The following is a 27,941-nucleotide window of genomic DNA, read 5'->3' as shown; positions in this document are numbered from 1 at the left end:
TTTAGAAACAAAGTTTTCAAATATTGTGTTTCAATTTTAATACAGTAGTCAGGAGCTCACTTGACAAAAATATATTATATATATATATATATTATACATGTATTTGAATAGAAGTTCTTTATAAAAACATGAGAGAAATGCTTGTTAATACATAGTTTTACTAGAAACTTTATAATTTCATTATTTAATCTAACAAATATAACTAACAAACATACAGTGAATATAATTCACTTTTCTGACCATCACACACACACACACAAACGTTCATATATGTATATATACTGTCATGGAGATAATCACTTGAGTTAAATGTATGGAACACCACCTTTATTAAATATCTGCAGTGTATATCATTCTTTGTCACATAATGAAGACAGTATGCAGTGATTAATTTTTTAAACAAATGCTATATGTAGAAAATAAAACATGTTATTAAATGATCTGGAAAGTGTAGAAAAATTTATGTTTCCCATCGACTTAAATAAAAATATTTACTGTTTTACTGTCTTCAGTTTGGTTGAAATTAGTTTAACATGCTGGTTGTAGCTTATTTATTGACAAGCAAACTTCTCAGTGGCTACATCATCATATGATATATATATATATAAAAGTAAATGACCTTTATGGAACTTGGTCAGATATTGTACTATTCCCTACACCACTATTTAAAAACAAAAATATTCAGATAATCTGTGATTCTAGAAAACATTCTGAAATAAACACAGTTTGTATAAATCACTTTATAACACCTAAAACCTTACAAAAATATATTATGATTCTTTGAGAAGACAGATGTAAGTTTCTGCTTAAAGAATGCATTTTAATATTATGGGTTAGATAAAAATATATTCACAGCTTCCATTATTCGAACTATAAAACATAAAATCTAAGACTGCTTCACATTTAAAAAGTATTTGCAAAATTTACAACTTTCTGAATATTTAATTTTGAAAATAACACAACCAAATTAGTTCTTAGTTATTTTTGTTACATACATAATGTTAAAGATATGTATCTATATATATATATATGATATTAAAGATATGTATCTATATATATATATAAGATATTAAAGATATGTATCTATATATATAAGATATTAAAGATATGTATGTATATATATATAAGATGGATGTACAAAAAAAATTTTCCTTTTCTTTAATTAGAAAAGCAGCACCATATGATATTCCAAGATAAATATTTAAGTATTTAACAACAACAAGCTAGCAATGGTGCATTGTTACACAAAGGTTAGTGAGTTTGATACTGAATACATTCAGAATTTGCAATACTAGAGATTTAACAAAAAATAAAACATTTTAAATCTTTAGAAAGTTACAATCAAACCAATTTTACCAACAGCTGTAGAAATGAACTATATTTTACTTGTGGCTACACCAGAAATAAATTTATATTATGTTGTAGTAGTATTAGTCTATAGTTACATTCACCAGTTAAGCTGACCTGTCATATATTATATTTAACTTCTTTAGTAAAAAAGTAAGTTGTCTGATTATTGAGAAGTGACATCTTTACTGAAATAAGGGTTGTCCCAGTCTGTATATCTACAGTAATCAGTTAAGCTGTCTGATTATTGTGAGGTAACATATTTACTGAAGGTAGGTCTGCAGCAGTCTACACATCTACAATAATCAGCTAAGCTGTCTGATTATTGTGAGGTAACATATTTACTGAAGGTAGGTCTGCAGCAGTCTACACATCTACATTAATCAGCTAAGCTGTCTGATTATTGTGAGGTAACATGTTTACTGAAGGTAGGTCTGTACCAGTCTACACATCTACAGTAATCAGCTAAGCTGTCTGATTATTGTGAGGTAACATGTTTACTGAAGGTAGGTCTGTACCAGTCTACACATCTACAGTAATCAGTTAAGCTGTCTGATTATTGTGAGGTAACATATTTACTGAAGGTAGGTTTGTAGCAGTCTACACATCTACATTAATCAGCTAAGCTGTCTGATTATTGTGAGGTAACATATTTACTGAAGGTAGGTTTGTACCAGTCTACACATCTACAGTAATCAGTTAAGCTGTCTGATTATTGTGAGGTAACATATTTACTGAAGGTAGGTTTGTAGCAGTCTACACATCTACAGTAATCAGTTAAGCTGTCTGATTATTGTGAGGTAACATATTTACTGAAGGTAGGTCTGCAGCAGTCTACACATCTACATTAATCAGCTAAGCTGTCTGATTATTGTGAGGTAACATGTTTACTGAAGGTAGGTCTGTACCAGTCTACACATCTACATTAATCAGCTAAGCTGTCTGATTATTGTGAGGTAACATATTTACTGAAGGTAGGTCTGCAGCAGTCTACACATCTACATTAATCAGCTAAGCTGTCTGATTATTGTGAGGTAACATGTTTACTGAAGGTAGGTCTGTACCAGTCTACACATCTACAGTAATCAGTTAAGCTGTCTGATTATTGTGAGGTAACATGTTTACTGAAGGTAGGTCTGTACCAGTCTACACATCTACAGTAATCAGTTAAGCTGTCTGATTATTGTGAGGTAACATATTTAATGAAGGTAGGTTTGTAGCAGTCTACACATCTACAGTAATCAGTTAAGCTGTCTGATTATTGTGAGGTAACATATTTACTGAAGGTAGGTCTGGAGCATTCTACACATCTACAGTAATCAGATAAGCTGTCTGATTATTGTGAGGTAACATATTTACTGAAGGTAGGTCTGTAGCAGTCTACACATCTACAGTAATCAGTTAAGCTGTCTGATTATTGTGAGGTCACATATTTACTGAAGGTAGGTCTGTAGCAGTCTACACATCTACAGTAATCAGTTAAGCTGTCTGATTATTGTGAGGTAACATATTTACTGAAGGTAGGTCTGTAGCAGTCTACACATCTACAGTAATCAGTTAAGCTGTCTGATTATTGTGAGGTAACATATTTACTGAAGGTAGGTTTGTACCAATCTACACATCTACAGTAATCAGCTAAGCTGTCTGATTACTGATAAATTAATGTTTAGTCAAGGTACAACTATCAGACTGTACACTCAGCAATACAGTTTGACAGCTGCTACAGTAATTGACAGTTGAAATAATGTTTGTTTGTTGTTGTTATTATTAACTACAAAGCTAAATAAAGACTATCTGTGCTATTACCTCCAGGAGTATCAAAATCTGGTTTCTAGCCATACAAATCCACAGATATACCATTGTGCCACTTGGGACTAGTTAAAATGAAGCATGCCTATTAAAATTAGCAAGAAATATATGTACTTCCTAGTTTGTTTTTTCCTGCTGGAAACAAGACAGACCAATGAGAAGCTTCATATACCATCACATTTTCAATTACTTCATTTCTGCACTGTCTTGGCTGCAACAACTATCATTAATATTAATATCTTGTAGTTTTGTTTTCTTTGTCTTCTCTGCTTGAAGGGATATTTTAGTGTTGTAAGAAACATCTGGGTTATGGATTGACACTGTAATACACTTTTCTGGTCAATTATGATGCTCACTAAACTTGGCTGCTGTCATGCAATGAGATGGCAAGGTAGCGCCATCTACTGGACAAAGGAAGCAAATATATAGGTTAAATTTCAGTAAACATGATTAATCCAATTTTCTGTTAGATGATATAAAAGGAGAACTTACATTTTGGTGATCAGTGTGTTTAGTTTAATGAAAATGAATGTTGGGACTATACACGTTTTCATGGACAAAGAATGTCAGTATATCTGAGGGAAATAAAGATGGTCATTCTTTTTAACTGTCCAATATTTTGATTTTGCACTTAATAAAAATGACTTCTATCCAATTACCTCATACAGAAACTATCCTTAATTCTTGGAAAATCTGTTGTTATCTGGAGGTCTATCTCATACTTTTAGTTATTCCAGAATATCACGGTAGAATAGCTACCTTTGTTAACATCAAGAATATTCAAACAGTATGTTGTATTCTGAATATTACAAGTGTGTGACTTCTCGAAACTTTCCAGTATAAAAATGTGGACAAATTTAAGAACAATTTCTATTTTTTTAGCAGAACATTTAAAATAAATGTAAATTTGTGGTCAAGAACTTCCTCTTCTTACTTTATTTTGTCTTTGGATAATCTGAAAGATATACCAATATAAGTTTCTGTAACTAGGAGTGCTAGATTCCGTCTGATGTATCAAACGTTTAAATTTAATAAAAACGTTTTTATTATATTCATTTAGTAAACATTGATTGTTTGTTTTGAATTTCGCACAGAGCTACTCGAAGGCTATCTGTGCTAGCCATCCCTAATTTGGGAGTATAAGACTAGAGGGAAGACTGCTAGCCATCACCACCCACCGCCAACTGTTGGGCTACTCTTTTACCAACAAATAGTGAGATTGACCGTCACTTTATAACGCCCCCACGGCTGAAATGGCGAGCATGTTTGGCACGACAGGGATGCGAATCCGCGACCCTCAGATTACGAGTCACATGCCTTAACACGCTTGGCTATGCCGGGCCAGTAGTAAACATTGAGAAAGTACCAATACTTTCTTGTATAAACAGCTATGTTCATATATATATATATATATATAACAAATATTACAGTAGAACTAAGTTTATACAATTAATTTCCATTAATAGTCTAAGTTGTTAATATTATGTCATAATTCACAATGAAACGCATTAGGGATATGCCATTTATCAGGCAATATATATATATAAATTCTGTACATATGTAAAAATAGTCAAGTGATAACAAAAATAATTGCATAACGGGTCTGATACTGATCTGTTTTGATTAGACATCTATCCTTTCATTGCAGAAATAGTATTCTATCATTTCTAGAACATGTCTGCATAATTTTATATAGAGCTCTCTCCCCTGTCCTCTGTGCTAGATCCAGCAGGGTGCTTGATTTTGTATCTTTTCACAGTTCGAAATTATGACAGTGATGTATAAAAATAGTTCCAATTAAATACAATTACGTTATCCTTTCTTACATCAATTACCATATTTTGGAAAACACGAGAACTGTTTCTGGGTGTTTTGTTTTATGTAGATCTACAAATATCCATAATTTCATGTATTTTCTTGTCAGTTACTGTTTTATAGTCATTTTAGTAGTCATATCTATTTGTTAAATATATAAACTGTTAGTAATTTTACCAATTATAGTGCAAGGTTAAGGTGAAACATGAACACCGTCATGCATCAGCAGCGCCACGTAACAAATTCAGGAACTAAACAATAAAAGATCTTCTGAGCTGGTCCGTAGGTTTTTAGTATTTAACTTTTTACGTGTAATATTTTAAACAGAATTCAAAACGTTTGACACGTGGCTACAGTTTAAACTCTTGGTATCCCTATCTATGACTATATTAACTTTATAAATAAGTTTCAATACTGAGCCACTTACCAGTGGTTAATTATCACCAAAATTCTTTTTTCAACTTGGTATTTTTTTTATTTGTAGCACTTCATTAAACTTTATGTTAGAAAGGAACTTTCATTTTATCGGAGAGAACCGAAATTTCTATTTACAGGATGTCCAAGAAGTCTGGACCAATGTCGCTCAAAGATACATGATATTTAATTGCATTAGCCGTTCCTAATGTAGTAGTGTTAGACTAGAGGGAAGGTAGCTAGTCATTACCAACCACCACAAACTGTTGGGCTGGTCTTTTACTAACGAATATTGGAATTGACCATTACATTGTAATGTCCCCACAGCTGAATGGACAAGCATGTTTGGTGCGACGGGGATTTGAACCTGTGACCTTTAGATTACGAGTTGAGTGCCCCAACGACCTTATTTTTAATTTCTTTATTATTTAACTTGCATGCCATTAACAGCCAAACACATACCAATTCTTGATATACTGAGCCATCAGAATATTGTCTTCCTTCAAATGTCTTTAGAAATGTGTCTGTTTAAAATTAAGAATATAATATCTATTTTTCCCTATGGATCCAGAGTTCTGGAACATCCTGTACAAAATGATAAGGACCAAAAGCATCACATTAGAACACCTTAAATAGCTTCATATCCTTTTGCAGAAGTTGAAAACAGTCCAGCATCTCTCTTCTGCATCACAGGTGCAAAGAGTTTAACAAGTCTACTTTTCAGTCCATGATTGATGGCCTTCTGCTGCTCACTGCTTTGAGAAAGATTGGTAAGTTCACAAGGAGCTAAAATAGACACTTCCATGTCTGCTTCACTGGAGTTGATCATGGCAAACACTTGAAACTCACTTTTCCCATGAAGAGACCTTCCATTGATGTGAGTAACCACCAGGCCTTCCTTTAATCCAGCTTTAGCTGCTGAGCTGCCCTTTGTGACACTCTGGAAATTATACTAGGAAGCTTTAAACACAACATGATTTAAATAGTGTACTGTATGAAGGCTTAAACTAGTTATAATACTAATTTGTTTTCTCAGCAACTTATACTCTAACAAACTAACGAGGTAGATTTAAAAGTTACATTATCTATAGTTACTTAGAAGTTACACTATAACATTTACAACCTTTGAAACATACAACTGGTCAATATATTTTTAATATCCTTAAATTATACAGGGGTATTTTTATTTCATGTTTGTTTAATCTATGCTCTTTCTTTGCTGTTTTTTAAATTAAATTCAACGTTCCCTCTACTTAATAATCACAGGCTAGTTTATTTTTTCCTACAACTTAAACACATAAAATAAACCAACTGACTCAATAAGCTTGACAAGAAAGTACAGAATAAAATATGTCACCATTTTGTTCAACAGCCTATCTTGGTAATAACTCTCCACACCATCTCGCATTTATAACCTAACTTGAAATAGGCTAGAAAAACTTGACATTACATCATTAGGACTTTCTAGGCCTACTCTCTCCAATTAACAAATTACAGAAAGATAGTTTACAATTATACCTAAATTATGAACAATTAACAAATTACAGAAAGATAGTTTACAGTTATACCTAAATTTTAAACAATCTTTATAGACACATAAACACACACAAGCAAACAAAACAAAACCAAATTATCCATTAATTAAAGGCGTTTTTGGTGGTTTTATGAAACCCGGGGTATGCATAAAGCAACTTTTCTCTAGTTGCTGGCCATCCTAGATAGATGGTTAGATGAAACCAATTTTAATGATCTTGTGGTCTTGGAAGGATATACAACCTCATCCACAGATTGAGTTCACTAAAAAGCCTTCTCTGAAGTTATCCAGTTGGCTGTTCTCTCACTGACATACTTTCAAAGGTGATCATGACAGATGAACTTTGGCTTGGATCATCTGCAATTCTAGATTCCATAAATCAAACACTAATTTTTTTCAGAACAATATATGGCCCCTTGAAGCACCTGCTTAACTTTGTAATTTGTCCTTTCTTGTTATAAGAATTGTACAGCCATACCATATGACACTGGAATACTTCTTGTATTGGGATTAACATGATATAATTTTTATTACTAGTTGAGTAAAGTCTCAACTGAGCAAATTAATTAGTGTCACTTATGATGTTCATTAATCTCTTTATATGTCCTTTGCGAGACTCTTCTGATAAACTGTTCTCCAGACAGTAGGTACTATGGCACTTTCAGTTCTCTTCTAAACATCAGTGATGATGGTTTGTTGCCAGTACTTTCATGTTCTGCTGTATGATAACAGTGGAAGATCTCAATCCTACACTTTCTGATGTTCATCCGCATACATGACTATTTGATTTAACATTGTACTGCTGTATCACTCCAATATATTGTCAGAAAATGGATGAAAGGCTACTATCCTATTCTTTTTAAGTTCTGGGATCCATACATCTCTGCAAATAAGTTTGATTCACACCTTCGTTCCAGAATTGAGTGAAGGACGATTCATGGCACATAATATCTTGAAACAAAATCATTGGCATGTTTCTTCACAAACGTTATTTCTTCTAGGTTAAAAACTACATGTACTTTTGGCCATTTAGTGAATTAGTCCATCATACCCTTGATTATCTCTTTCCACTGTTATTTTGTAAAAGAGGGTTAATGTTACTGTAGCTGCATGTGCTGTCTCTTTTGTGGACCTTTCTACTCACAGAAGAGTTTAATGGTTTACACATATTCTCTGCAGGACCATAGCATCCAAATCAATAGATGCATCATTTTTATTTTTCCAGTGTCTACTTATTACCCAAGTATCCAGCTATTGGAAAGTTGTGTAGCCAATATAGAACTTTATAATGTAGAGTGGGGAGGCACCAACTCTAGTTGTCATTTCTGTCCACTAGTATCTTCTCACTTCTGACGTAATAAGCCCTCTTGTAAACAACATCAGGTATCCAACTGTGTCAAACACATCTTTATTTTTGGACTGCATGATGTGACCGTTTGCCTCAGTACCTTCCAACCAGGTGTTGTATCATATTAGATTTTAATATCACTACCAACATCTTAACATTATATTCTGCTAAACTTTTAATTTACTTGTTTTCTAGCACTTCCCTCTTCTTACAGTGTTTGTACTCATCATTTAAATATTGTTTTCGGATAACTGATTAGATGATATATGATGTTTATGTTGTACTCCTCAAGTTTTGAAGACATACTGGTATTTGGCCTTCTACATTACAAGCAGCAATTTGATAGCAACATAATCTGTTCAAACCATAAACTTTTGTGCATAAACATAATGATGAAAGTTAGTAAAGGTTGGAACAACACTTATTAAATCCTTTTAGAAATCTAAAACATATTCTTTCTGCAGCATTCATCACCTTCCTATAATAGGAAATTTGATATCTTTTTCTATGTTGTGCTTGTTATAATTCTGCTACCAGTGCAAAACTATTGGAATTTGTATCTAAAATGGCTGTATCTCCAAGTTGGTTACATACATAGTGGTCAGTTTTCCTTCAGCCTGTTGAATACTTCTTCACATTAAGACCAAAAGAAATATTCTTGCTTCATGCAGGTTCCTTGGTGTTGACCAATTCCAAATGGCGTCAGATTACTGGTCAAGTATCCCAGGGAAATCACCTGTTGACGGAATTCTCTGGATTCAACTTCATGTTCTTTTTCCTTAACTGTTCCAGGACATTTCTTAGTCCTTAAGTACTGTTCATCCTATGAAGTTAGCCTAATCTCCCATATGTCTCGGCATGAGGACAGTTCCTGATATGTTTTATCTATTGATGTCAGAAATTCAGGTGTTGTGGTATTGTTAGATAAAGAGAAGTCTCCAAAAGACTCCTTTTATCTACTTACTGTTTGCATTAATCTTTCTACATGACCGAGAGATAGATTATTACCTTTCATTAACAAATCAGATCAAACCAGTACAGCTGTAGAGACAGTGTTCATCAACACATGGCAAATATTCCTATCAGTAAATCTGTGAACCGGTTTCTTCAAACTTCTTATTTCATTTCGGGCAGATGTTGTATTCTTAAATGAACTTTGCTCCCAAAGTACACAGGTAGCCCTTTGTGTAGCTTTGTGCTTAGTTCCAAAACAATCAACCCTAAGTACATACTTTCTGCTTTTCAGTGTTTGGTTAGTCCTTTGTTGTTCCTTTTATTGTCTTCTTAGTCTCTAAAGAGCTATGAATTTCTCAAGCTTGGGTTGTAAGGGTCTGGTTTTCCACAACTATAACAGTGACCTTTTTTGGTACTCTCTGGGAGGAGTGTCCATTCTCTATATGTTTTTGTTTGGAATAATTCGCAAGTCCTTTAATGTAACACATAACATTTATTGTCTCATGGTTTAGTCCATCCTTTGAATGTAATTAGCTGTTTCACACATTCTACAAAAGTGTTTTCATAGTGGTCAAAATCTCTTTTTATATGTGCCACATCACTGTAATAATAATGAACAAAGATTTTTTATATATATCATAACAGCGTAATGACAGTGGTCAAAGTATATTTTTATATGTACCTCAACAATGTAATGAACACTGTGATTACACTGTTCAAAGTTTTTATACATACCACAACAGTGCAATTATAGTGGTCAAAGTCTCTTTTATACATACCACAACAATGTAATTATAGTGGTCAAATTCTGTTTTATACATACCACAACAGTGTAATCATAGTGGTCAAATTCTGTTTTATACATACCACAACAGTGTAATCATAGTGGTCAAATTCTGTTTTATACATACCACAACACTGTAATCACAGTGGTCAAATTCTGTTTTATACGTACCACAATAGTGTAATCATAGTGGTCAAATTCTGTTTTATACATACCACAATAGTGTAATCATAGTGGTCAAATTCTGTTTTATACATACCACAACACTGTAATCATAGTGGTCAAATTCTGTTTTATACATACCACAACAGTGTAATCATAGTGGTCAAATTCTGTTTTATACATACCACAATAGTGTAATCATAGTGGTCAAATTCTGTTTTATACATACCACAACAGTGTAATCATAGTGGTCAAATTCTGTTTTATACATACCACAACAGTGTAATCATAGTGGTCAAATTCTGTTTTATACATACCACAACAGTGTAATCATAGTGGTCAAATTCTGTTTTATACATACCACAACACTGTAATCACAGTGGTCAAATTCTGTTTTATACGTACCACAATAGTGTAATCATAGTGGTCAAATTCTGTTTTATACATACCACAATAGTGTAATCATAGTGGTCAAATTCTGTTTTATACATACCACAACACTGTAATCATAGTGGTCAAATTCTGTTTTATACATACCACAACAGTGTAATCATAGTGGTCAAATTCTGTTTTATACATACCACAATAGTGTAATCATAGTGGTCAAATTCTGTTTTATACATATCACAACAGTGTAATCATAGTGGTCAAATTCTGTTTTATACATACCACAACAGTGTAATCATAGTGGTCAAATTCTGTTTTATACATACCACAACAGTGTAATCATAGTGGTCAAATTCTGTTTTATACATACCACAACACTGTAATCATAGTGGTCAAATTCTGTTTTATACATACCACAACAGTGTAATCATAGTGGTCAAATTCTGTTTTATACATACCACAATAGTGTAATCATAGTGGTCAAATTCTGTTTTATACATACCACAACAGTGTAATCATAGTGGTCAAATTCTGTTTTATACATACCACAACAGTGTAATCATAGTGGTCAAATTCTGTTTTATACATACCACAACAATGTAATCATAGGGGTCAAAGTATGTTCTTATACGTACCACAACAATGTATCATAATGGTCAAATTCTGTATTATACGTACCACAAAAGTGTAATCATAATGGTCAAATTCTCTTTTATACATACCACAACAGTGTCATCAAAGGGTCAAAGTGTATTTTTTTTATTCATACCACAACAATGCACCACATGGTCAAATTCTGCTTTATACATATCATAACAGTGTAGTCATAATGGTCAGTCTTTTTTATATGTACCACAACAGTGTAATCACATGGTCAAATTTGTTTTATACATACAATAACAGTGTAATCATAGTGGTCAAATTCTGGTTTATACATACCACAACAGTGTCATCATAGGGTCAAAGTATATTTTTTTATTCATACCACAACAATGTAATCATAACAGTCAAACTCTCTTTTATACATACCACAACAATGTAATCACATGGTCAAATTTGTTTTATAATACAACAAAAGTGTAATCACAATGTTGAAAGTATGTTTTTATATGTACCACAACAATGTAATCATATGGTGAAATTCTATTTTATACATACCACAAGAATGTAATCATATGGTGAAATTCTATTTTATACATACCACAACAATGTAATCATATGGTGAAATTCTATTTTATACATACCACAACAATGTAATCATAGTGGTCAACGTCTCCTTTTGCATCCTCTCTTCTCTGCTGTAAGGCCAAACCAAATCCATTCTTACCTCTGTGTAGGGTCACTACGGTTTCTTCTAGTGTCGGTTTGTGATTTTCTTGGAAAGTAGAAAAGTGAAAAATTAAAAGTTAGAATATTCCCATATGAACATCCAACATTTTAAAAAGTCCGAACGGGGTTCATGCTTTACGTGCGGCAGTTCAAACTCATATCATTAGGCTAACGGTGGACCGAGATACCTCATGTCTATAATAATTTTAGCACGCTCCTCTGGTGTCCTTATATTGCGTTAATTTGGCACGAGGGCTAAACTGCCAGTTCAGCGTTATCCTGGGATTGGAGGATGGCCCGTAAGTCCCTACCCATTTAAATGTTATTATGTTATATTCAATTACGCATGTATTACACATTTGTTTCTTTTTTTTCAGAGAAATATGGCCGATGTAAGCCCATTTACACTTGAAGAGCGTATTGTGCATAATATTATGCAGCGAGAATGAGGGATAGCACACAAATACACTGGATACATAAGATATATAGATGGGTAGGGACTTACGAGCCACCCTGTAGATGCCATAAGTTTTCATGTTACAACAAAATGTAGGCCCAAGATTCAAATATTTTTTTATAAAATAATTAGATAGTTACACAGGAAATACGTATTAGCAGATAGTATTATCAGTTCTCGGCTGAAGCTTAGTACAATCCGAGGGTCGCGGGTTCGAATCCCCGTCACACCAAACATGCTCGCGTTTTCAGCCGTTGGGACGTTATAATATGACGGTCAATCCCACTATTCGTTGGTAAAAGAGTAGCTCAATAGATGGCAATGGGTGGTGATGACTAGCTGCCTTTCCTCTTGTCTTATAATGATAAATAATGGATGGCTAATGCTGATAAACTTCGGGTAGATTTGCGCGAAATTCAAAAACAAAAAAACAAACTTAGTACACAGAAAAAATATTAAACGATTTTGAAAACTTTGATTATATCGAAACGTAATTACAAAATATGCTTATAAGTAAACTAATAACTTCAATGATAAAGTTAATGTATTGCTTTCAACAATAAACAAAACAAGCTTAAAAAGGAAAGCGTACACTTATTCTTGTAAAAAGACAAAACTACAGTACAGTAGTTTTGGTTTGGTCCAGTTAGCGTGTCAAACTAACGGTCAAATCAAATTAAGATAATGTTTACTACTTGCCTTCTCTCTAATATTCAAAATTAGGGACGACTATCGCATCTAGTCTTCAACTGTCTTTGCGCAAAATTCAACAAAGAACAATAGTTTTGATATATTAGATAACAATAGTAAATGGTTAATTAAACAATACATCAGTCGTGTCGCTACCAAGATTTGTTCAATAACTGTACTCGTGCCGCCAATCATATAAACCAAAATTTCGCTCGTATTCAGATTAAGCCTTAATATCATATATGATGCAGATAATACGATATGTAGTGTTATACCTGGTCTGGAAGGAGGATTCAAGGCTTGAGCACCACTCCCCCGAAAAACAGTTTTGGCTATGTTAGTGTGTGATTTATATCTAAACTGGTAATAACCAATCTCCGAACAATTTCAACAGTTTTCTTTAAACTCTTTCAGCAATGGTTATCACGTTGACAAGTTTCAGCCAACCGTCATGTGGTGAAATTATGAACTAAACACAACGTGATATTCGAGTATCAAGGCATGTGCAAGCTAGCGTTTTTTCAAACTTTACGTAATATAAGAAAAACACAAAACACACATACACTACGTGCTGAAACATGAATTGGTAGGAAAAATAAATTCAAACAAACAGGTGCAATCGAGACGTGTCTTTTAATTACTTATTTATAAATTAGAATAACTTATATATAGGTCAATAAACGCTACACAAGTGGTACCGAAACCACCATCCAACACGTTTAAGTCTAAAAATACAACATGAAGTTCCAAAACTCACTGGTCGTTATCCACTATATCCTCTCTCTGTACGAACCTTATACTCAAAGAAGACCATATAATTTGTTTCTTTCCGACGTAGCAGTTTGAAGTTCATGGTTCTCATCCTATTGCGTCTAAAACGCTTCACCTATTTTGTGCTGAGACTACATTATAAGGATGACAGACAAACCCAAATGTACCATTACATAAGTTGATGGTGGAATTTGCTGATTAGCCGTTTGCGTATCAGTGAAAAACTAGTGACCAATAGAGCAGGTTGCACTTTTCTGAGCAAACGTGGCTTTAGTATAATAAAAACAAAGTTACTCTGAAAGACATCAGTCTTTTTATTCTAAAAAGGTCACTTCACTCGAAATAAAACTGTGTTGAAACCTGATCATTTGATTTCACATTCTTACGATACTTGAAGTATTTAAACTAAACAATACACACGTATGAGGCCCGGCATGGCCAAGCGTGTTAAGGCGTTCGATTTGTAATCTGAATGTCGCGGGTTCGAATCCCCGTCACATCAAACATGCTCGTCCTTTCAGCCGTGGGGGCGGTATAATGTCACGGTCAATCCCACTATTCGTTGGTAAAAGAGTAGCCCAAGAGTTGGCGGTGGGTGGTGATGACTAGCTGCCTTCCTTCTAGTCTTACATTACTAAATTAGGAACGGCTTGCACAGATAGCCATCGTGTACCTTTGCACGAAATTCAAAAACAAACAAACAAACACACGTATGATACTTGAGGTATAGAAACTAAACAATACATACGTATGATACTTGAGGTATAGAAACTAAACAATACATACGTATGATGCTTGAGGTATTGAAGCTGGAAAACAATACATACGTATGACACTTGAGGTATTGAAGCTGGAAAACAATACGTATGACACTTGAGGTATAGAAACTAAACAATACATACGTATGACACTTGAGGTATAGAAACTAAACAATACATACGTATGACACTTGAGGTATAGAAACTAAACAATACATACGTATGACACTTGAGGTATAGAAACTAAACAATACATACGTATGACACTTGAGGTATAGAAACTAAACAATACATACGTATGACACTTGAGGTATAGAAACTAAACATTACATACGTATGACACTTGAGGTATAGAAACTAAACAATACATACGTATGACACTTGAGGTATAGAAACTAAACAATACATACGTATGAGACTTGAGGTACAGAAACTAAACAATACATACGTATGAGACTTGAGGTACAGAAACTAAACAATACATACGTATGAGACTTGAGGTACAGAAACTAAACAATACATACGTATGATACTTGAGGTATAGAAACTAAACAATACATACGTATGATACTTGAGGAATAGAAACTAAACAATACATACGTATGATGCTTGAGGTATTGAAGCTGGAAAACAATACATACGTATGACACTTGAGGTATTGAAGCTGGAAAACAATACACACGTATGACACTTGAGGTATAGAAACTAAACAATACATACGTATGACACTTGAGGTATAGAAACTAAACAATACATACGTATGACACTTGAGGTATAGAAACTAAACATTACATACGTATGACACTTGAGGTATAGAAACTAAACAATACATACGTATGACACTTGAGGTATAGAAACTAAACAATACATACGTATGAGACTTGAGGTACAGAAACTAAACAATACATACGTATGAGACTTGAGGTACAGAAACTAAACAATACATACGTATGAGACTTGAGGTACAGAAACTAAACAATACATACGTATGATACTTGAGGTATAGAAACTAAACAATACATACGTTTGATACTTGAGGTATAGAAACTAAACAATACATACGTTTGATACTTGAGGTATAGGAACTAAACATTACATACATATGACACTTGAGGTATAGAAACTAAACAATACATACGTATGAGACTTGAGGTACAGAAACTAAACAATACATACGTATGATATTGAGGTATAGAAACTAAACAATACATACGTTTGATACTTGAGGTATAGAAACTAAACAATACATACGTTTGATACTTGAGGTATAGAAACTAAACAATACATACGTTTGATACTTGAGGTATAGAAACTAAACAATACATATGTTTGATACTTGAGGTATAGAAACTAAACAATATGTATGATACTTGACGTATTGAAGCTGGAAAACAATACATACGTATGATACTTGAGGTATTGAAACTGTAAACATTCATATCAAGAAAACTAAACCTATGTTATAAACCAGTTACACATAAAATTATTTAGTGTATTAATGTTCTTCAACTACAATGTTGTATTAACATTAAGATTATTATCTTTATATAATAGTTTGGAAATGGTGTTGTAACATTGTTCTTCTGATAAAATATTACTGTGGTGGAGGTTATACATGTATCCATATTCCAATATTTAACTCTGCTCTGTACTATCCATATAACAAGATTCTAGTATTTTACTCTGCTGTATATAGTCCATGTATCCATATTCCAATATTTAACTCTGCTCTGTACTATCCATATAACCAGATTCTAGTATTTTACTCTGCTGTATATAGTCCATGTATCCACATTCCAATATTTAACTCTGCTCTGTATTTTCCATATAACAAGATTCTAGTATTTTACTCTGCTGTATATAGTCCATGTATCCACATTCCAATATTTAACTCTGCTCTCTACTATCCACATAACAAGATTCTAGTATTTTACTCTGCTGTATATAGTCCATGTATCCATATTCCAATATTTAACTCTGCTCTGTACTATCCATATAACAAGATTCTAATATTTAATTCTATTCTGTACTATCCATGTATTGAGATTCTAATATTTAATTTTATTCTGTACTATCCAGGTATCTAGATTCTAGTATTTTATTCTGCTGTATATGGTCCATGTATCCATATTCCAATATTTAAATCTGCTCTGTACTATCCATATAACAAGATTCTATTATTTAATTCTATTCTGTACTATCCATGTAACTAGATTCTAGTATTAAATTCTGCTCTATACCATCCAGAAATTCAGATTCTATTATATAAATCTGCTCTGTATTATCCATGTATCTACATTCCAATATTTAACACTCCCATACACTATTAAGGTATCTCCATTGTAGTATTTAACTCTGCTTTATATAATCCATATATTCATATTACAGTAATTAACTTTGTTTGCATTATCCATGTTTCCAATTTCTAATATTTAATTCTGCTCTATACCATCCACGTATCTAGATTCTAGTATTTTACTCTGCCCTACATCATCCATGTACCTAGATTCTAGTATTTAATTACAATCTGTACTATCCACGAATCTAGATTCTAGTATTTAATTCTGCTCTGTACAATCCATGTATCTAGATTCTAGAATTTAACAGTGCCCTGTACTATCCATGTATCAAGATTATAGTATTTAACTCTGCTCTCTACAATTAATGTATGCAAATTCCAGAGATGCCATCCATTACGAGTTGAGCGTAATCATTACGATTTTGGTGTATACATTACAACTATACGCTCATACAGACAAATATTACGACTTGTTGCAACTCCCAAATTATTATATATAAAATAGGCCTATACAATAAAGTGATAAATTGTTCCCCCAGGGCTTGAAAGGGATGAAAAGAAAATTTTTAGCGAGATACAAATAAATTTTGATAATAAATAAAAGACATAGTCCAAATGGCTACTTGTGATAATCATGTTTGTGCTTGAAATAATAAAAGATATTTATATCTCCGACGTCTACCAATAGTTTGAGTGCGGTGCTTCTCCATACTGGGTACGTGGGGGAATCCATAGTTACGTCATCACTGCTTGTCAGCCAATCAGCGCTCGCGGAGATGGGTATTTCTCGTTTTCTAAGCGGCATAGAAACACCAATGCGATCGTTTACAAGTTGGAAAAAAAGAGGCCTCGTTCACCAGATCTAAAAGTTCTAAAACTGTGAATCAAAAATTTAGGAAAAAGTATAGTGCAAAATATCCGGTCATAGCATCAAAAGTCAGTGACAGTCATGCGTTTTGTACAGTTTGGCACATCGATTTTTCTGTGGCGCATGGCAAGATAAACGATTGTTCCAGACATACAAAATCGGCATCTCACCAACCAAAGGCTGAGGCGAAGATAAAAACGATGCAGATAACGACATTTATGAGTAAGAATTCAGAATATGAAACCATAAATGCAGAAGTGATGTTCACGTAATTCATCATTGCTCATAATTTACCCCTAGCTGTAGCCGATCATGCAGGACATCTATTCAGAAAAATGTTCCCAGATTCTGATATAGCGAAAAAATATGGCTGTGCTAGAACCAAAACTACAGCCATTGTACAAATGTTGGGTTGTGAAGATGACAAAATGATTTCAAGCATACTTACTAACAGTGTTTACAGTTTAGCTACAGAAGGATCCACAGACATGGATGACTCAAAACTGTATCCAGTGCTTGTACGATGTCTTGACCCTTTGCTTGGAAAAATTGTTTGTTCTCTTTTGACAATGGTGGAATGGAAAGTAGCTTCAACAGGAGAGAATATTTTCAAGCTTTTGGACCACGAATTGACAAAGAGGAAAATTTCATGGGAAAACTGTCTTAGTTTTTCTTCAGACAATGTCTCAGTTATGTCTGGTATAGGTAAAGGTGTGATAGGACACATTTCAAGATGACAACCTAGCATTTACTTCATGGGCTGTGCCTGTCACTTCATGATTATTGCTGTCCAGAAAGCTTCCAGAGAACTGCTCTGCCCAGTTTGTGATATATTGATAGATATCTACTATTTTCTGGACAAAAGTGTTAGCAGAAAACAACATTTCAAAGAGTTTCAAGGATTGTGTGACAAAGAAACAAGAAAAATTCTACAACTTGTTAACATAAGATGGCTATCATTTGGGGTGTACCTCAACAGAATATTGTACATGTGGAAACCATTGAAGTATTTTTACTGTGAAAAGGAAAAACTAGATTCAAAAGGATCTAAATGTGCAGCTCAGTCAGGCAGCAAGACTTTAACGGTTAGGATATCCTCTCAACAACACAGGGACACAGTCAAGACATCCTCTCAGCCACACAGGGACACAAGACAACAGTTTCCAAAAGCAGACAAAGAAACATTTGATATAACTCAATATATGTTTAGGCAGTCTGACCTTGAACTAAAGAAGAGACAACCAATGAAAAAAGAGAAGAAAACGAAAGCTAGCAAGGAAGTAACCAAGAAAAGTTATGTACAGAACAAGTTAGATAAGTTAACAGTTTTCTTGGACAACAAAATGAACTTATTATTTTGTCTTTTTCTTCAGTCTGCGATTCCTCTATTGGAGCAAGTCAATTTGATATTCAAAGAGAAGAACCTAGCGTACACATTATGCATAGAACTCTGATTACACAAGTTAAAAATTTACTTGTCAGATACATCAAGCCAGAATATCTTGAAGGCAACATCACTGAACTTGACTACAATAATGATTCCTTACATGAATCTGATGAGGCAGTTTCTATTGGAAATGCTGCCAAGGAATACATTGTTAAATATGAAAAGGACCTGGACCTGATCAGCTTCTACACCAGTGTCAAGAAATACTATATTGCAGCTACAAATTACATGATGAAACATTTCCCTCTAAATGATGAACTTCTGATTCACGCAGAGGTTGCTGATCCAAAACTAAAAGTCAGCAAAGATTTCTCTTCTCTACGTTTCTTCACAGACAGGTATCCTGTTCTTGTCAATACACATGACCACGACACTATTGACAAGTTGGAAGGGTAATATTTGAACTATCAAATTGATACTTTCTCAGAAACTGTCCTTCAGTTAAATGTTGACAAGTTTTGGGTTCAGCTGTCTACAGTTAAGGATGGAAATGGTAACCAGAAGTATGGCATTCTGTGTAGGGTTATGCTTGGAATTCTTACAATCTTCCATTCTAATGCTGACAGTAAAGGATGTTTAGTTTAGTGACTAAAAACAAAAGCAAGTTCAGACCAAACTTGAGCACCTCAGGTTTGAGCAGTATTATAATGCACAAGATGTGTATGTAGTCAAATGGACAATGTTGTTATAACTCCCAACCATCCAGAGACATTCTTATGAAAGCAAAGGCTGCAACAGCTGCAAAACTATTACAATAAGTGTTATAAACATGATATAAACTAGTCCTTACACAAAGGCTTTTTCTGCTTAGTGTTTGTACATGTTCAATGTTGTTTTACCAGTATGTTTGTTACTCTGAACTAAATAAAAAGACATAATTTCCAAAGAATTTTTTAAAATTTATTTGTTAAATACACAAAACACAGTCATAAATTAGCAATCTATACATGCACTTAACTATACATGGATCTAGATTCTAGAATTCACTACTGCTCTGTACCATTCACGTATCAAGATTCTACTATATAACTACATTTTCTACTATCCATGCACCTAAATTCTAGTATTTAACTCTGCTCTCTACTATCCATGCACCTAAATTCTAGTATTTAACTCTGCTCTCTACTATCCATGTATCTAAATTCTAGTATTTATCTCTGCTCTCTACTATCCATGTGTCTAAATTCTAGTATTTATCTCTGCTCTCTACAATCCATGTATCTAAATTCTAGTATTTATCTCTGCTCTCTACAATCCATGTGTCTAAATTCTAGTATTTATCTCTGCTCTCTACGATCCATGTGTCTAAATTCTAGTATTTATCTCTGCTCTCTACTATCCATGTATCTAAATTCTAGTATTTATCTCTGCTCTCTACTATCCATGTATCTAAATTCTGGTATTTATCTCTGCTCTCTACTATCCATGTATCTAAATTCTAGTATTTATCTCTGCTCTCTACTATCCATGTATCTAAATTCTGGTATTTATCTCTGCTCTCTACTATCCATGTATCTAAATTCTAGTATTTATCTCTGCTCTCTACTATCCATGTGTCTAAATTCTAGTATTTATCTCTGCTCTCTACAATCCATGTATCTAAATTCTAGTATTTATCTCTGCTCTCTACAATCCATGTGTCTAAATTCTAGTATTTATCTCTGCTCTCTACAATCCATGTGTCTAAATTCTAGTATTTATCTCTGCTCTCTACTATCCATGTGTCTAAATTCTAGTATTTATCTCTGCTCTCTACAATCCATGTGTCTAAATTCTAGTATTTATCTCTGCTCTCTACAATCCATGTGTCTAAATTCTAGTATTTATCTCTGCTCTCTACTATCCATGAATCTAAATTCTAGTATTTATCTCTGCTCTCTACTATCCATGTATCTAAATTCTAGTATTTATCTCTGCTCTCTACTATCCATGTATCTAAATTCTGGTATTTATCTCTGCTCTCTACTATCCATGTATCTAAATTCTAGTATTTATCTCTGCTCTCTACTATCCATGTATCTAAATTCTGGTATTTATCTCTGCTCTCTACTATCCATGTATCTAAATTCTAGTATTTATCTCTGCTCTCTACTATCCATGTATCTAAATTCTGGTATTTATCTCTGCTCTACTATCCATGTATCTAAATTCTAGTATTTATCTCTGCTCTCTACTATCCATGTATCTAAATTCTGGTATTTATCTCTGCTCTCTACTATCCATGTATCTAAATTCTAGTATTTATCTCTGCTCTCTACAATCCATGTGTCTAAATTCTAGTATTTATCTCTGCTCTCTACTATCCATGTATCTAAATTCTAGTATTTATCTCTGCTCTCTACTATCCATGTATCTAAATTCTAGTATTTATCTCTGCTCTCTACAATCCATGTGTCTAAATTCTAGTATTTATCTCTGCTCTCTATGATCCATGTGTCTAAATTCTAGTATTTATCTCTGCTCTCTATGATCCATGTGTCTAAATTCTAGTATTTATCTCTGCTCTCTACTATCCATGTATCTAAATTCTAGTATTTATCTCTGCTCTCTACGATCCATGTATCTAAATTCTAGTATTTATCTTTGCTCTCTACAATCCATGTATCTAAATTCTAGTATTTATCTCTGCTCTCTACAATCCATGTGTCTAAATTCTAGTATTTATCTCTGCTCTCTACAATCCATGTATCTAAATTCTAGTATTTATCTCTGCTCTCTACAATCCTTGTGTCTAAATTCTAGTACTTATCTCTGCTCTCTACGATCCATGTGTCTAAATTCTAGTACTTATCTCTGCTCTCTACGATCCATGTGTCTAAATTTTAGTATTTATCTCTGCTCTCTACTATCCATGTATCTAAATTCTAGTATTTATCTCTGCTCTCTACGATCCATGTGTCTAAATTCTAGTATTTATCTCTGCTCTCTACAATCCATGTGTCTAAATTCTAGTATTTATCTTTGCTCTGTACTCTCCATGTATATAAATTCTAGTATTTTATCTCTGCTCTCTACTACCCATGTATCTAAATTCTAGTATTTATCTTTGCTCTGTACTCTCCATGTATCTAGATTCTAGTATTTAATTCTGCTCTGAACTATCCATGCATTTACATTCGGGTATTTAAGTCTACTCTGTACCATCCAGGTATCGAATTTCTAATATATATTGATAAATCCGTTTTGTACCATCCAGGTATCGACATTCTATTATATATTTATAACTCCGTTTTGTACCATCCAGGTATTGACATTCTATTATATATTTATAACTCTGCTTTATACCATCCATGTATCCAGGTTCTAGTATTTATCAGTGTTCTGTACTATCCATGTATCAAGATTCTTATACTCAACTCTGCTCTATATTATCATTAGTGTATCCAAATTCTAGTATTTAACTGTGTTCTGTACCATCATTAGTGTATCCAGATTCTAGTATTTAACTGTGTTCTGTACCATCATTAGTGTATCCAGATTCTAGTATTTAACTCTGCTCTGTACCATCATGATACAGTAAGATACAGTAACTTTATGCAAGATTTCGTTTTTTGTGGTGGTATTTAGTTATACAAAAGTAATTTAGTTGTTTATGATTTGTACTAATCACAACCTAACAGCAAAATATGATTTTCATTATTATTATTCACTATTATTCATTATTATTATTCACCATTATTATTATTATTATTATTCATTATTATTATTATTATTTATTATTATTATTCACCATTATTATTATTATTATTCATTATTATTATTATTATTATTTATTATTATTATGCATTGTTATTATTATTATTATTTATTATTATTATTATTATTATTATTCATTATTATTATTATTATTCATTATTATTATTTATTATTATTATGCATTGTTATTATTATTATTATTCATTATTATTATTATTATTATTATTGTGCATTGTTTTTATTATTATTATTCATTATTTTTATTATTATTATTATTCATTATTATTATTATTTATTATTATTATGCATTGTTATTATTATTATTATTCATTATTTTTATTATTATTATTATTCATTATTTTTATTATTATTATTATTCATTATTTTTATTATTATTATTATTCTGTTTTGTCACAACATCTCCCACACTAATTCTGCCACCAGCAACAATTATCTGTTATGCCTGAAATCACCTGTTATTACTGAGCAAATGAACGTCAGATCTTCATACACAACCTGATTTCTAGGAATAGAAACCGTCAACAGAACTTGTTAGTTCATTGTTTATTTATAACGTAGAGTTCAGACAGTGCACTCAAACAAACGTAACTACGTCAGAAAGCAGTTTCCATGCCAACTGTACTACGTAGAAAAACTTGTTGATTGAAATTTGTGATCAAACTGCCGATAAGACAGTCGAGTTCAGTAAACAATATCTTCAGTGTATTTTTATATATTCCGAAAAGAAAACTGTAATTATAACTTCCGTCACATCTGTTACACTTGTAGTAATTTTCAATCCCAAGGAAAAGACAATGCAGGTTTTGCCACTTAAGACCTGACGATTTTAGTTACAATCAAATTATTTGTTGTTAATATTACTGATTTGATACGAGAACCGGTCTCGAGGAGAAAACACCAGAAGAGATAAAAATGTAAATGATACGAAACGCTTTCAACATTATCTGTTGACTATTTATCCAAACATTTGGTCAAGAACCATTTTTTTTATTTATTTAGTATCAAGTCTAGAGGTTTTTTCAACATTTTATTTTTAAGCAAAACCCAGTTGAAGCAAGCGAGTAGATAAGTTCACTTTTGTGCAACTAGTAAACTATAAGAACTGAGTAATGGTAATATGTGTATTAAGATTAGATACCTAGATGTTTGTACAAGGATTGAGTAATGGTAATATGTGTATTAAGATTAGATACCTAGATGTTTGTACAAGGATTGAGTAATGGTAATATGTGTATTACGACTAGATACCTAGATGTTTGTACAAGGATTGAGTAATGGTAATATGTGTATTAAGACTAGATAACTAGAGGTTTGTACAAGGATTGAGTAATGGTAATATGTGTATTAAGACTAGATAACTAGAGGTTTGTACAAGGATTGAGTAATGGTAATGTGTGTATCAAGAATAGATAACTAGAGGTTTGTACAAGGATTGAGTAATGGTAATGTGTGTATCAAGAATAGATAACTAGAGGTTTGTACAAGGATTGAGTAATGGTAATATGTGTATTAAGACTAGATACCTAGAGGTTTGTATAAGGATTGAGTAATGGTAATGTGTGTATCAAGAATAGATAACTAGAGGTTTGTACAAGGATTGAGTAATGGTAATATGTGTATTAAGACTAGATAACTAGAGGTTTGTACAAGGATTGAGTAATGGTAATATGTGTATTAAGACTAGATAACTAGAGGTTTGTACAAGGATTGAGTAATGGTAATATGTGTATCAAGACTAGATAAGTAGAGGTTTGTACAAGGATTGAGTAATGGTAGTATGTGTATCAAGACTAGATAACAAGAGGTTTGTACAAGGATTGAGTAATGGTAATATGTGTATTAAGACTAGATAACAAGAGGTTTGTATAAGGATTGAGTAATGGTAATATGTGTATCAAGACTAGATAAGTATAGGTTTGTACAAGGATTGAGTAATGGTAATATGTGTATCAAGACTAGATAAGTAGAGGTTTGTACAAAGATTGAGTAATGGTAATATGTGTATTAAGATTAGATACCTAGATGTTTGTACAAGGATTGAGTAATGGTAATATGTGTATCAAGACTAGATAAGTAGAGGTTTGTACAAAGATTGAGTAATGGTAATATGTGTATTAAGATTAGATACCTAGATGTTTGTACAAGGATTGAGTAATGGTAATATGTGTATTAAGACTAGGTAACTAGAGGTTTGTACAAGGACTGAGTAATGGTAATATGTGTATTAAGACTAGATAACGAGAAGTTTGTACAAGGATTGAGTAATGGTAATATGTGTATTAAGACTAGATAACGAGAAGTTTGTACAAGGATTGAGTAATGGTAATGTGTGTATCAAGACTAGATAAGTAGAGGTTTGTACAAAGATTGAGTAATGGTAATATGTGTATTAAGACTAGATAACTGGAGGTTTGTACAAGGATTGAGTAATGGTAATATGTGTATTAAGACTAGATAACTAGATGTTTGTACAAGGATTGAGTAATGGTAATATGTGTATCAAGACTAGATAAGTAGAGGTTTGTACAAGGATTGAGTAATGGTAATATGTGTATTAAGACTAGATAACTAGATGTTTGTACAAGGATTGAGTAATGGTAATATGTGTATCAAGACTAGATAAGTAGAGGTTTGTACAAGGATTGAGTAATGGTAGTATGTGTATCAAGACTAGATAACTAGAGGTTTGTACAAGGATTGAGTAATGGTAATATGTGTATCAAGACTAGATAACTAGAGGTTTGTATAAGGATTGAGTAATGGTAATATGTGTATCAAGACTAGATAACTAGAGGTTTGTATAAGGATTGAGTAATGGTAATATGTGTATCAAGACTAGATAACTAGAGGTTTGTATAAGGATTGAGTAATGGTAATATGTGTATCAAGACTAGATAACTAGAGGTTTGTATAAGGATTGAGTAATGGTAATATGTGTATTAAGATTAGATAACTAGAGGTTTGTATAAGGATTGAGTAATGGTAATATGTGTATCAAGACTAGATAACTAGAGGTTTGTATAAGGATTGAGTAATGGTAATATGTGTATCAAGACTAGATAACTAGAGGTTTGTATAAGGATTGAGTAATGGTAATATGTGTATTAAGATTAGATAACTAGAGGTTTTTACAAGGATTGAGTAATGGTAATATGTGTATCAAGACTAGATAACTAGAGGTTTGTATAAGGATCGAGTAATGGTAATATGTGTATCAAGACTAGATAACTAGAAGTTTGTACAAGAACCGAGTAATGGTAACATATTATTGTTATTACGAGTGAATAATTATGCGACTGTTAAAGGGAGATAAAAATATAATATACTTCTCAGACTGCAGTGTTTTCACTCAGTGAAGTAACACCTTGCGACTTTTTCCTCTTTATATTCAACTAACAAGAGACACAAAACACCTGTTTCAGCTGAGCTCGCCATCATAGCCCACCTTTGTTAATTACACGTTCAAGTTACTGCGCAGACTCGTCTCTGCCACGACAGCAAACGTTTGCTCAGTGTGAACGTTATCACCACGTGTGGTAAAAGTCGAAAGAAAGTTTTGAAATAGTATAAAAGTTCTGATAATGAGTATTAGAAACAAAACTAGCCTGATGTGCACATCAGTAAAAATATAAACAGACAAAACTTACCCATTATAGAGCCAGGAAAACTGTATTTCAGTACTAACTCGTACCGTCCCAAACACAGTTCAAGGCGCTGTTTATACGTCGAATATATTGCACGAGTGAACGATCATCGAATCGACGTAGGGAGGGTAACATAGTCCCTCAAAAATAATGGCAATCCAACGCTTAAGCGCCACCTACTGTTACGAAATATTCAAGTGTATTAATTTCGTTTTATAAGAAAAGACAATTTCATTTTCTTTGCAAGTACTTTAACTTTTGTTGATTTAGAGTGAGCTGCCAAAAATACACATGAGTTATATGTAAATATTGAGAACAGTTGAGCCTTTGTTAAGGACACAAATTACATCTGATTTGTTGAGCCATAATAAGAAACGACCCGACTGCAAAGTAACGCATCAGCACAACAAACACGATACCTGTTTGTGAACAGCTTTCGTGATACATGTGTAGTTTGGCTTCCGGATTACCATGAAAGATTTAGACGTGAATGCCTGATGTATCTAACCACTTTGTCACAGGCTACAAACAATACATGTCTTACAACAATTAGAACATATTTCAGTTTGAAACCACAAATATACCACAGAATCATTCTCCCTTATCTCGATTTGACCAATGGCCACTAATTTAATATTCCTCTCATATGGTTAAAACAAAACAGATAACCGATCACATATCAACAAACACGTAAAGCCCCGAGGTTTAGATGTCATTGTCTTACAGAACAGTGCTACTACCGTATCGAAGTCTGTCTTTTTTCATCATGTTCGACATACCCGGTTTCTATAGGTAATGGCCCGGCATGGCCAAGCGTGTTAAGGTTTGCGACTCGTAATCCGAGGGTTGCGGGTTCGCATCCCCGTCGCGCCAAACATGCTCGCCCTTTCAGCCGTGGGGGCGTTATTAATGTATCGGTCAATCCCACTATTCGTTGGTAAAAGAGTAGCCCAAGAGTTGGCGGTGGGTGGTGATGGCTAGCTGCCTTCCCTCTAGTCTTACACTGCTAAATTAGGGACGGCTAGCGCAGATAGCCCTCGAGCAGCTTCGCGCGAAATTCAAAAACAAACAAACAAACAATCTATTTGTAATTTTCTTACTAAATATGTAGGTAGTATTATTTATTAGTGTATAAGAAACAAAGCGATAAACTTATATTTATTGTTAAGGAAGAAATTGTCTGAATGATAAATAAGAGGTGATACTTACCTCTGAATATTACAAACACATTTGTCTGTTGAACTGGGTTCTTTATTGGTTGCATTATCAAACAGATTTGGTAAATTTCTTAACTAATATGAAATTATTAAACTCAGTGAACATTTGAAAACATAAATATAATTCCATAGAAGCTCCAAATGCAGATATATAAAACACTAATAAGTTATCGGACGTGTGGTATCATAG

The 27,941-nt window shown here is 33.1% G+C and overlaps 2 protein-coding genes across 5 annotated transcripts in view; one reads left to right on the top strand and one right to left on the bottom strand.

Annotated features, from left to right (window-relative positions):
* Positions 1-27,941, top strand: part of LOC143229926 (uncharacterized) — a 111,232-nt gene that overhangs the window by 8,194 nt on the left and 75,097 nt on the right. The gene's annotated exons all lie outside the window — the stretch shown is intronic.
* On the bottom strand, positions 57-27,893 carry LOC143229928 (microtubule-associated serine/threonine-protein kinase 2-like). Of its 3 annotated transcripts, none has more exons than XM_076462799.1 (4): positions 27,744-27,893; positions 11,799-11,929; positions 6,013-6,325; positions 57-3,560 (listed from the first exon to the last, which is right to left on the bottom strand). In XM_076462799.1, exons 1-3 carry the CDS (start codon positions 27,796-27,798, stop codon positions 6,014-6,016), a joined length of 498 nt encoding a protein of 165 aa, XP_076318914.1. In that variant the 5' UTR covers positions 27,799-27,893; the 3' UTR covers positions 57-3,560; position 6,013. The 3 variants fall into 3 exon arrangements, with proteins under 3 accessions (XP_076318914.1, XP_076318913.1, XP_076318915.1); XM_076462798.1 differs by having other exon boundaries at positions 57-3,557; positions 27,744-27,892; XM_076462800.1 differs by lacking the exons at positions 57-3,560; positions 27,744-27,893 and adding an exon at positions 26,538-26,704 and having other exon boundaries at positions 5,424-6,325.

This window comes from Tachypleus tridentatus, chromosome 10, assembly GCF_004210375.1.
Source record: "Tachypleus tridentatus isolate NWPU-2018 chromosome 10, ASM421037v1, whole genome shotgun sequence".
NCBI lineage: Eukaryota > Metazoa > Arthropoda > Merostomata > Xiphosura > Limulidae > Tachypleus > Tachypleus tridentatus.
This window is presented reverse-complemented; position numbering and strand designations above follow the sequence as displayed.

What these genes read in the sequence shown, in the direction of transcription:
- LOC143229928 (XM_076462799.1), bottom strand. Translation starts at nt 27,798, where the DNA reads ATGCAACCAATAAAGAACCCAGTTCAACAGACAAATGTGTTTGTAATA. An exon ending in TGTGTTTGTAATATTCAGAG is followed by an intron (nt 11,930 to 27,743) that starts GTAAGTATCACC and finishes CTACTTTCCAAG; the next exon opens with AAAATCACAAACCGACACTA. An exon ending in ACTATGATTACATTGTTGTG is followed by an intron (nt 6,326 to 11,798) that starts GTATGTATAAAA and finishes TATAATTTCCAG; the next exon opens with AGTGTCACAAAGGGCAGCTC.